The 12,378-nt window shown below is 39.9% G+C and overlaps 1 protein-coding gene across 1 annotated transcript in view; it reads right to left on the minus strand.

Moving 5' to 3' along the window:
* Positions 1-12,378, minus strand: part of cntn3a.2 (contactin 3a, tandem duplicate 2) — a 54,595-nt gene that overhangs the window by 17,879 nt on the left and 24,338 nt on the right. Inside the window, exons 10-14 of the mRNA XM_033629560.2 lie at positions 10,511-10,640; positions 9,870-10,020; positions 9,380-9,507; positions 7,875-8,044; positions 6,397-6,514 (exon numbers count right to left, since the gene is read on the minus strand). Coding sequence (XP_033485451.1) covers positions 6,397-6,514; positions 7,875-8,044; positions 9,380-9,507; positions 9,870-10,020; positions 10,511-10,640 — 697 coding nt within the window. The remainder of the gene's footprint in view (positions 1-6,396; positions 6,515-7,874; positions 8,045-9,379; positions 9,508-9,869; positions 10,021-10,510; positions 10,641-12,378) is intronic.

Raw genomic sequence — 12,378 nt, forward strand, 5'->3', positions numbered from 1 at the left:
CCAAATACATTTGCATAAAAAACACCTCCACCTTAACTACACTGCTACAAGAGATTATTACGCCTTTACATCTTGAATTCAACATTAGCAAGAGACAAACATTCTTTAAAAATCTTTGAGTTTGAGGAGAAGTTATGCCCTTCACAGGGAATTAAAAGTTAATTCAAGATTTATCCTCCAATATTCAACCGACTTGTAATCCTTCCCTTTCATGGTCCTCCCGGTAATTGATCGATGAAACAGCAGACGTAAGTAGATGCGGGGAGTCAAATTAAAAGGTAAAAGATGAAAAAGGGCCTCATAGCCCTGAAGAACCCGAGTTTTATCATTTATTTTCATTATCCCACCAATTAAGCGGTGTGATGTTTTACTTTAGCCTCATCTACTGTTTCCTGTTCTAATGAATGTGTCGGCTCATCAGAAATAATAGACCACTAGAGAGCTGTGAGACAGACCGCAGAATAATAACGCCCCTAGCTCTGCTCACACTCCTCACCACCTCAAAAGTGGTTTCTAATCTGAAGCCAAATATTCTAATTATCAAAGCGTTAAATGATTATTTTCACACACAATCAATGGTTCATGCAGCATGTACGTGTTACATGTTTCAATGCGTGTATGCTAAACAAGTATTTGCTGAAGAACGTTTTTTTTGTTTTGTTTACAGAAGCCTTGAACGTGCTGCCCACATACATTTGGCCTTAAAGCCTTGGTTTTAAAGATATTGATCTCTGTAAAACTCATTAGCAGCTCCTGATGAAAAAAAAACCTTAATACACTGGCCTCAGTAATACATATTAATGGAGCACACAATCAAGGATCAATTCCTTATCCTCTTAATTATATTTCATTGGCTGAGGCAAGAGGGTGCTGTCAGTGTCTTGAGGGTGTTCAAATAATCTGTTATTAATATGGGCAGACTGTCTGGGCTTTTGTTGTGAACCTGGCACAGGGCAAATTAATATCTGGCTGGATTATGACTACTTACAGACACAGTGATATTTCTTTGATTTGAACTGAATACTTCAATAATTTGTAATATATGCCGTCACATAAGTCAGAAGTGAATCTAAATAATAGTATGTTATAAAAGTGATGGTATAATAATGATAAAACACACTGTGCTGCACTGACTGTCGTATGGTGGGTGTCTTCCAGGGTGATGATGATGAAACTGTCAAACAAGCCCGAGTGCTCACCAAAGTGGTTTGAATGCTAATGACCGTGATGTTATCTGTATAACATGACCTTCTCCATAACCACTGCCACCCGGTGGAGTGTTTGTGAGGCACCGTGGAGTGGCATCTAAAACATTTTCCATTGCCATCGTGGAAAACAAGAACCCAGATGATCACTCAAGAGTCTTTGTGTCAGGAGCGATCATCATTGACCTTCAGCGCTGCAAGAGGAGTGGAGTGAGACAGGATTGGAAATAGCACCCTGCAAATTTACAGAGCTAACTCTCACCGTCTAATGTTACACAACTGCCAATAGCGCCAATAATTAACATCATGATGACAAAAGCTCATATATGTTGCTGCAGTCACGCTCGCTCTATCTTAAAGCACAATCACACTGACAAGATCATTATCATAGCTAAATGAGTCCTGCATTATTCACATTGTTGTCTTAACATTAAAATTGTATTTTTTTTTAGCACATGTAAATGCAGCCACCAACGGAAGCCTGTCTGAGTGTCTTCTCACGTACCTCTCGTGGTATATAAAGCCATGTGGATAGTTTTATTTGTCAAGGATTTGGGCTATCCATCTCTGAGATGTCTGCCTCCACCCCAAAATGAATGAGGTTAAATGGATTTTTTTTGTGGTGCTCCAAGCTTTGAAAAATAACATTTTAAAAAATCAACAGCAACATCTCTTTCCAGATTCAGTGCCCCCATTGCTTTGGATAATACACACAACACAGCACAATTTTTCTGGTGGAAAGTAGCTCCCATGAAAACAGCATTTTGTGTTCGATTATTCAAGGAGCACTTTCTCTGAAGAGATGTGTTACTGTCAGCGGTGCAAAGTACTGTATTTAAGCACAGTTAGGAGATATTTGTTCTTTACTTGTGTATTAATATTTTATCCTACTTTTACTTCTATTCCACTTCATTTAAGAGGGAAATATTGTACTCCACTACATTTAGAGTGTTAAGGTTTATTTACTGTTTCTCATTTAAAATCTAAGACTTAAAGGAGCTCTATACACTATTCAGAGCATTAATGTAGCAGCAAACCACGATTTGCTATGTATAGATAGTGTGGAGTGATGTGAGCTGTACTTGGAGCTTTTCTGTTCTTTGTTGTGGTATTTCTTTGTAAATGTATCTGAGTCCCTGTGCGTGTATCCTACTGGCAAGCTTATTACTGCCGCTCTGCACTGCCCTCATACAGTTGTTACCACTGATGCCAACCCCCGGTTAACACCGCTAGCTCTGTCAACACTGTTGCAGTTGTTAGCAGGGATGGGCAGTATTTCCATTACTTGTATTTTAAATACGTATTTCAATTACATTTGAGTATTTTGTAATTTGTATTTGATAAGGCCGATAAAAAGCAAATGTAATTTATAACGAAATACTTCTGAGTGGAGTAATTTTGTATTTAAAATACTTTCTCCACGAATCAAAAAACAAAAATAACAGGCTACACATTCTTATAATATTGGATTTAACAATATTTTTTACTTCTTTTTTTAAATTTTTTTTTTTAAATATATTTTTATCTATATGTTTTTTCTAACTTGGGCAATTCAATGTGCCCTTCACTGACCTAGTGGTCTGTTTTACTGGACTGTGCATAACATAGGAAATTGTATGTTGTTGTGGTTGATGCTTGGAATGAGTATGCTACAAATGAATTGCCTCACGTGGGATCAATAAAGTTGTCTGAATCTAAATCTGAATCAATAAATAATATTTTAGGGTAGCCTACATGTCCCTAGCTTTTTTTTTCTCTTTTTCATTTGAAAAAAGTTGAACACAGGGCTCCAAAGGCTCCAAGTTAGACAGCAAACAAGTGAACTAGCTACAGTAGCTACAGTATCTTGCTGCTGTTTAGCTAGACCGTTGGTGGACAGTTCACAGCACAGCTAGACTAGACTTGCCAGACATGCTGCTCATGTGGATGGACCCACACTACCAGTAGACTTCCTTGCTGCTGGGTCTGGCTACATAGCCTATTGTATAAATACATGGTGTTGATAGTTATAATATCAAGCTAGTGATGCTTATGCATGACATTAATGGATGAATCATGGTTGTTCTTTCTGGCATAGTTACATGTGGTCTCTAATTGCAGCATGTAAATTTTGAGCATTTTTGGTCAAGGACTTTTTGAGTTATTCACAAAAAGATTTGAAACGGTTAGTATAGCGTCATCTATGGACGAATCGTAGGCATTCTTTCTGGTATAGTTACTCATGGTCTCCAGTTGCAGTAGGCAAATTTTGAGCATTTTTGGGCTTTGTGGATCGACTGACCAACTGACCAACCAGCCGACTGACAGAGTGACCTATAGAGCTGCGGGTCGCTGCTGAAAAGAATACATGTATTTTATTTTGATACATTTTCTGGCACCAGTATTTTATATTTTGTATCAAAATACATTTTGATGTATTTTTGCCCATCTCTGGTTGTTAGTGCTGTTCTAGGTGTTAGCATCGCTAGCTGCTAGCTGCCAGCTTAGCCACCTCCATGTTGAGAGCTGTGTGGAGACAACCTCTAAATTATAGATACTCTTTGAATATCACATAAGGCTCTTTTAATTAAAAAAGAGAAATAAAATACAATAAAACACATTGTGAAATACCTACATGTTTCAGATGCCCATGAGTTTTTAGCAGTTCCACCAAACAGTGACTTCCCTTCAGGTGGTTTTATTTAAATTACTGTTTGAGCCCAAAGAAGTCAATTTATCCAATACTTCACAAAAAAGAGAAAAATAAATTAAAACATCCCAACAATTTATGTTGCAGAACTTCAATTTTTTCTTCTTTTCCACCCCAATTAGAATTTCACAACCCCGCAGATTTATCTTGGGACCCTTTGGAGTGGTCCGAACTACTCTGGGAACCACTGGACAAAAATTTGATAAAGTAAATAAAACTCCCTACATCTCACCACCTACAACAGTAACATTCTACTTAGACACTGATACCATAGACTGAAAATAATGGACGTAGCTACTGGGACGTCACAAATTGGCTTGTGGACTCTCGTTTTGAAGCCTCGGCATTTCAGCCTTTGCCATCTTGGTTTTTTGGAGCCAGAAGTGAGAGGCTGACCCCCCCCCCCCTTCTGGAGTCAGCCTCACGTGGCCATTCAAAGAACTGCAGTTTTTGGCACTTCCGTGTTAGCTTCAGTATAATGATCTATCAGCCACAGGGGCCAATTTACTGCATGAGCACTTTTACTTTTGATACTTTAAATACATTTATCCATTCATTCATTAACCATAACTGCTTATCCTATTGGGGGGAGGGTGGGCTGGAGCTGACATAATAGATATTTTGCTAATACTACTTATCTGCATTTACTTAGGTAGGACATTGTATGCAGAACTTTTACTCTTAATTGAGAATCTTTCACATTGTTGTATTGATACTTTTTTAAGCAGTATTTCTTGCACCGCTGGTTATTGTCCATTGTACATGTATCCAAAAGGACCTGAAGAGGGCCAGAGGATATGGAGAAAATCAATTATCAGTATATTTTTAACCCAATACCTCGATATCATATCATGATGATATTTACACAATTTGATTTTTAATACATAATCATCAGTGATGTTGACATAAAGACATATGATATTAAGACAGCCAAAATCTAAGACGATATCTAGTCCATTATCACAATATCAATATATTGCCCAGCCCTATCTAAGTATAAAGGTAGAGGAGATTTCCAAACAGGATAATGTCTGACCACTGGACATGTGACCACTGTCAGTTTGTTATAGCTCTGCAGTTGTGATCAAGCAAAGCCATTCTTTGCCCTCCATGACTGGTTTTCTTTCCAGCTTCATGCTTTGTCGCCCAACATTTGGAGTCATTCGATCCAAGCAATGAGACATCCATGACAGCTGCCGTGAGCAGGAAGTGTAAATAATGCACAATCTGAATCACAGACAAGTTTCTCTCCAGTCAATACTAGGCCAATCCATTTCCATGGCCTTGATATTGCTTCTGCTTGAGAAACAGCCCCATTTCCACTTAGTCCTCAGCCAATTAGAAAGGAGTGCTTATTAATGCCATTTGCCCAGAAGATCTTTAACATGCCAAGCTAAATCACTGGTGGGTATCCTTACAAGATAAAGATATGGATCCAACCATTTCAAATCTTGACACCGATATCATCCCTAACCTCATTTGACATTTAACATATTTGCGTAATGTCAATTCGCCGGGCTATTTGACGTATCGATCAAAGCCAGGAACGTCTCTCCTCTCACTCGTCTGCACGCAGCACAAATCTGCCTCTCCCCGAAACACATAACAAAAGTTGTTCTATTTTGTTCTGCCCGATGTAGCTCTTGACAATCGTGTCTCTCTGGAGCTATACATACTGCATGAGTGAGCACAGACAGGCATCTAAACATTCCACTGTCAAGTACATTGCAACAATATTGAAAATTGGTCATTAAAAAGAGAGAGAGGGAACATTTTCACACAGTTTTGTCAAGTTCTCTCCTTCCAAAGACATCCCTAAACGCAATCTCAAAGAAGCACAAAGCCTCCTCTATTTGATGTAATCAAGCGACTGCTACCAGAAAAAAGCAGGACATAAAAACTGTGGACTCTCTGATGACATCCAGAATCATTTTCATGAGGAAATGGGCATTTTGGTCGCACTGCAATCACCAGCTGAGACAAAACCCATTTGAGCTTAAAAGCCTATGTGAACATTATACGCCCTGACAGTCGAGCATTCTTTATATTCTCAGTAAAGAATATTCATATAATCCCTCCCAAAAAATACATTCCCTTTATTTTTTTCTAAACAGCTTTGGTAACTCTTACACAGCGCAGGCATCTGTTTATTGTGGCTGCATCTATCAACCACTTTACAGCTATTACATGTCCAAGTGTCCTTGAGCGAGACACTGAACTCCAAGTTGCTCCCCAAGGACAGGCCAGTGACTTGCATGGCAGCCCCACCGCCATCAGCGTGTGAGTGTGTATGTGAATGGGTGAATGAAAGTCAAATTGTAGAGTCTTTTGTCCGTTAAGGTAGAAAATCGCTATATGAGTGCAGTCCATTTCCCATCTACCACTTTCTGTTAAGTCTAGAATTTTAAAATCCCCTTTTCTAAAAAGAGGAACCCAAAAACAATCCTGGCTGTAAGCCCTGTTTTAATTAGTGACTGCAGAGCAGAGAAGAGGTTTTCTTACCTTTGACGATCAATACAGCCACGGCTGACAGGCTCTCCACGTCCGTGTCCACCACACAGATATATTTGCCAGCGTGGTAAAGCTGAATGTTCCTGATCATCAGATCTCCTGCTATTCTCTACCAAGGAGGAAAGAAAGCTTTATGTAGCATGAAAGATAACAGACCCTTTGACAGCTTATTAAAGAATCTAGTGAAGCATATATAAGGTGCAGTAAATAGCTGTGCCAAAAAACGTTAGCAGATCCTGCAGTTATTCGGCTAAGACTTTGCAGAGGCCTGTTTTTAAAAGATATTTAACACCAACATCTAGACAGTTCTTTGAAGTCAAAGCCATGGCGCCAAACATAATGAAACATTTCTGAATGTGACAGAAAATGCATAAACGCATACTTCTGTCCAAAATAAGCTTGGATGAAAAGGATCAAGGCCAAAATTCACGCAAATCGTATGCAGCAAGTGGAATTTTTGTGTCAGACAAGGCCTCGGCTATTTGCCTTGCTTTCCGCAGAGGTCGTCACCACGACCTTCAAGACCTGTTGCGAGCAACTACACAAATAAGCTATTACTACTGAGTTCAGTGGGTTTTTGCTCGATTGGAGAGAGAAGAAAAAAGGCAATCTAGACTCTCATCTGAGAGGACACCCGTAAGCAGCAAATGGTAAATTAGTGGTGAAATCGTTCTCTTGGTATTGGCAGGAAAATGTGGCAGTAGAGCCAACGTGGTTTAATTATGGAAATGAAATTCCTTGAAGCAGCAAAGTTAAGTTGATAATCTCTTTGGACTGGGGACATTCTAGCATTTCTGGGGAAGTCTCTTTTCAGATAAGAACATTGTCAGTCAAACACACATAGGAAGAATGGTTAATCTCAGAGGGTGTGAGGGCGTTCTGAAAGTGTTTTGTCATTTGGGGCTCTGCCAAGACACCTCTAATGATGTGTATCCCCTTTCTGTTATGAGGAGCTGTGCAGCAGTCTATGTCAAAGTAGGATTTGAAAAGGAATTCAAGACCAGCCAAAGACTTAAAAAATAGATTACTTCAGAAGGCTGAGCTCGAGTAGGAGAAGTGTACTCAAAAAGATGACAACCTGTCACAATGGCTGAGCAACTAACACATTACCTACACGATGGGTTTTATGTAGGAAGTGTATTTTGACATAGCATGGCCATGTTTCCATTCACAAAAGTACAATTGGAAGCTTTAAGGGGCCGAGTGATCTAATAGTGCTTCCTCCCAGAGAATTTCACATTCCCATAGTTTATTGTGCCTCCAAGGAGACTTTCAGAATTGCAAAACGGATGCTATCACACCCATTGCAGCAAAAAACTAGCCACAGTAAATCTCTCCAAGAAATACCATGATGTCAAACCACAAGCTGTCTCTTTTAACTAATGGCAGCGATGAAGTGAAGCAAGATGCGAAGAGGTGCCAACTGCCCATTCGCACGTTCTGAAGAAGTATGACTGCGGGTCACTCACCCCACCCACTAGCTCAAAGTGACCGTCTCCCTTGGCGATGAGCTGTCCGTTGAAAGCCCAGGAGAAAGAAACGTCAAGGACGGGGTCACTGGCGACCTGACAGGGTAACACGATGCTCTCGCCCACAATGATCTCCATGTCCACCGGCCCCTGGGTGATTCTGGTTGGATCTGCCTCAGAAAAAAAAACACTGTGAGAGGGAGTCATTTCTGACAGGGCGGCTGCCAATCTCACGCAGAACATGAGACATGTCAGTGCCAGATGAAAAGAGATGAGCAGTGTATTGTTGGTTTCCTGAAATAGAGGGCCAATAGTGAGACAACACTTACATGAACATGCTCTGAAATACACTAAGCCACACAGTACTATCTATATAAAGGAAGGTCTCATGAAAGTCTTCGTCAAATAATGTGATAACACGCAGCCTGCCACTACTAAAATGGCCTAATACTCCAGGCTGACACAGCTAGAATAATCTTCTGAAATCCTGATAGCAATTACAATACACTGTGGATCAGATAAAACGTCATGTAATGGGCTGCTCTGTGCATCCAGAACAAAAATGAAGGGCGCTGCTTCAAAGTCTACAATAGCAATCATTTGGCTAAGTCTGCCGTCCTTCAAAAGTCAAGATAATGAATCTGTTAGAATCAAATAAAGAAGGTGCAGTACAAAGGAAGGGGATTTGCACCCTTACATCTTACCTTATAGACTGTCGAGGGAGAAGAAAATCACATGTAAAAAGTGTCCCCTCAGTGCTTAAGCTAGTAATAATCAATGTCTGGGTCGTGGCTCTGTGTCGCTGACTGCATTACGGCCTTGAAAAATACCCCAGCTATTTAAAAAAAAAAAAAAGCGGCCTTGGCAGTTACGGCGGCAGACAATAGCGTTCAGCACATTAATAAAACCAATAAGAGAACACTCAACTATCACTCTGCTGGAAACACGCGTTCGACAATAACAGCATCTGTAACACCTCCTCACTAACGCTTTCATTGCCTCCACTCAGGGCACTTTCATTTGTTGCAGTAAATTGGTTGTTTCAACTGCTTTGAGGACAACAATGATCGAGTATTTTCTCAAACACCTTCCAAGTGCATTATTGCAGCCGCTGCAGAATGCAGCCACACAAAACAACTCAATAGAATTAAACTGAAAGACAAGAGTTTTTTTCTTTGTTTTTTTAAGTTGCAGTTGAGAATTGAGTTTGGGTAACCGTTACACCCCCTCAAGGAAATAAATAAACATGTAAAAATGACCTTTAAAATGAATCTAAAAACATTTATGCTCTTACTTAATTATACAAAGTCCCTCAAGGGTAAAAAACTTCCCAAAGTTTTGACAAGCTCCTCAGAGCAAAACCTAAAGTTTGTTTATGTGTTCTACCCACCAGTTATTGACTCAAGTCCTCGTGGTACAGTAGCTGCGTTAATCCATACTGAGCAATAAATTCTGCTTACTAAGTGGGATGCACAAACATTATGCTATTTCACAGCGGAGCTTACCCGTAACAAGGAGCCTTCCAGTTGTACTTGACATGCCAAATCTATTCCTAGCAAAGCACGTATAGCTGCCTGCATCAGATTTGCTCACATTGGCAAGCCTCAATGTTCCATCTGGGGAAAGTGTGATCCTATAGGAGTGTACAAACAGAGACATCAGTTTGCAATCCAACTTCAGAGAACAACAGCAAAAAAAAAAAAAAAAAAAATCATGGTTAGATAAACTCTGGTTCTGGATTTGTCTACATGTCAGTGTTCTACATCATCACAGACAGTTTGTGCATCGAATATTGATCAATTAGACCAAACAAGGCTCAGCTAGAACACAGGTGGGATGAATAATGCATCGGCTTTGATATCTAAACAGAAAAAAATACTGAATTGTTTATGTTTGTACTGTTCTACCCCGACTTTGAACTGCAATCGGTCTTTTGCTGCACCATCATAAAAGTGGTTTCAGAACACAAACAGAAACTTTCAGTTCAGTCATTACCTGTCATTGGTGTGGATAGGCAGGTTTCCTTTCTTCCATAAAATGCTGGCGATGGGATAGGCCTGGGGTTTACACTCTAAAGTCACTGTAGTTCCTGCCTTGGCTTTGAGCAAAGCTCTGAGGACGTTTCCTGTGAAGTCTGGAGGAGAGGCTGATGGGAAACAGTAAACTGACTTTAGTACAAGACTGCGGCAAATCTCTCAGGGCATTTGAAGCATGCTACAGTTTGATCTGCGGAAATCATCAAGTAATGGAGACAGACATTTGAAACATTTTTGATGTTGGGGAAAAAAATATATAAAATCGAATCGCTACTGGTGATTTTTATTCCATTTCCTTCGTAAAAATTCGATTTATGTGGAAAACCTATCTGGCCCAAAAATGTTTAACTTTTAATTGGTTTTACTGTAAAAGATCATGCACAACTGGGAATTCTGTATCTATCGCCCCATCCTCACCTTCACATCAAAGTAAATCAGGATATCATGAAGGGGAAAATATTTTTTAAATGTGTTTGCCCCCACAAAACCCTTCTTGCTGACCCCATTATCCACTAATCCAGACAACCTTTAAGAATGACAGTAAGATGACCTTTAAGATTCTTTGCCAAAAATGATTGGAGGATATAAATGCCATCCTACCTAAAACCATTAGTTCGGCAGCAAAATATATGACGCCGTGTTTATTCTCAGCCACACACTGGTACATGCCGGCGTCAGATAGTGTCAGCACCGACACTGACAGCACTCCGTCCTCCACATGGATTCTGTCCTGTGAAGAAAGGGATCAAAGAAAGCAATTATTGCTTAAGACTTTAAGGTGGCTTTTGCTTTGGTCAGCGCACTCTGGCAAAGCTCAATAAGCACTGGAATCACTGGAATGGGTTAGAGGCATTGTCAATGGGCGTAGATCAAATCGGGATTATGTTGCAGTGAATGAATCGGTCAGAGCACAAACCACAATTGTGTTTTTCAGACACGCATGTTCTCACTACTATGTAAACCAGTCTATAATATAATATAATATCCTGTAGGGAAAACCTAGCATGGAAAGCATTTTAATGAATGATTTACATCATTGACTTACATAACTCTGTCCATGAAACCAAATGCATCACAATCCAATCTTATATTGTTTCTTTTTTGGCTGTGTGTATTAAACACACAATGTGTAATTTTGGTCGGTGGAGGTCTCTCAGTCAAAACAATAACAAAGGACGGGTGTTCTGACAAACAGAGCTGCCGCTCACAGTGACCTACCAACATGATGTGTGCATTCACAGTGTGCTTAAGAGGTGAAAAAAAATATTCAGAGAACATGCTGATACTTTCAACCACATTCTGATTGATCTATTGCTGCTGGCAGGCCACTCTGGACAGGTAGATCGAGTGCTGCAGGGATGATGTTTTTTGCAGGCCGATGTGGAAGTTAACATTGCCCTGGTTCAATCGTCAAAAAGCCTATGGGATATTTCCATTGGATTTTGGATTACTGCAGGGAAATGAGCTCTGTGGCAAACAGGTTTATGATACATGTTTTGTTAGACAAGATCATCTTCACAAATAACCACCACTTTTAAGATTTTGAAATGTAAATGCAATCGCCTGAAGTAAAAAGCTAACATTAGCCTATAAACAAACTACACCACTGTCGCATAACTTAAACATTGCTACCACAATGAGGCTGTAAAGCTGTGTTTAGCGTGATGACATTCTGTACTCTTACTTAGCCACTTGTTAGCAACCGCCTTTTTCAAGACACATAAAAGCTTCAAAATTTCCGAGTAAGGTATTTACTGATGCATTTTATGTCACAGAGTAAAACGGATAAGTCTCTTAAGCTTGTGTTGACCACAGACCTTATTTCAGACATCTAACCAAAAACCTACTGACTTCAAGACAAGGGAACCGGGAACGGTAAAATACTAACTCATTGTCAGGTTTTAGGACTCATTCCTGCACCACTCTATTTGTCCGACGTCGATTTTATCCGACGTGACTCAGGCAGAAATCATGTTCACGGACGAGGCAATGTATTAGTTTTAACTTAATTACTATTTCACTTAACTCTCATAAAATAGCCGCAAGAAACGTTAGCTAATGTAACATTAACTTACTAACTTACCATTAGCATTTAATGAGTAAACTACCCGTACAGCTACCGTAGCATACCTTTTATGGCTTATTTCTACTGTGGAAGGCCAGCACTGTTATCTTTGGTCAAAACAATTCTCTAAGAGCATGTTTACAGTGTTTGTAGCTCACCAGAGGGGAGACAAGTATCTTCAGTTAGTGCCCTGTAACAATTTTAATTCAGCCAGCTGCTCAGCTTTGCAGCCAATTTTTCCCAGTGGCCACTGGCGGTTCTGCAGTGAAAAATTCCCCTGCGGCCCAAAAACTTATTTTCCCCAGAGACCACCATTGTCAAAGAGATGTCTGCAAAACTGATGACGGGACACCTCAAACTGCACACAAGGTCAATTATGACTCTTTCTTTTATGTTTTTTTTT

The sequence above is a fragment of the Epinephelus lanceolatus genome, chromosome 8 (genome assembly GCF_041903045.1).
Source record: "Epinephelus lanceolatus isolate andai-2023 chromosome 8, ASM4190304v1, whole genome shotgun sequence".
NCBI classification, from domain to species: domain Eukaryota; kingdom Metazoa; phylum Chordata; class Actinopteri; order Perciformes; family Serranidae; genus Epinephelus; species Epinephelus lanceolatus.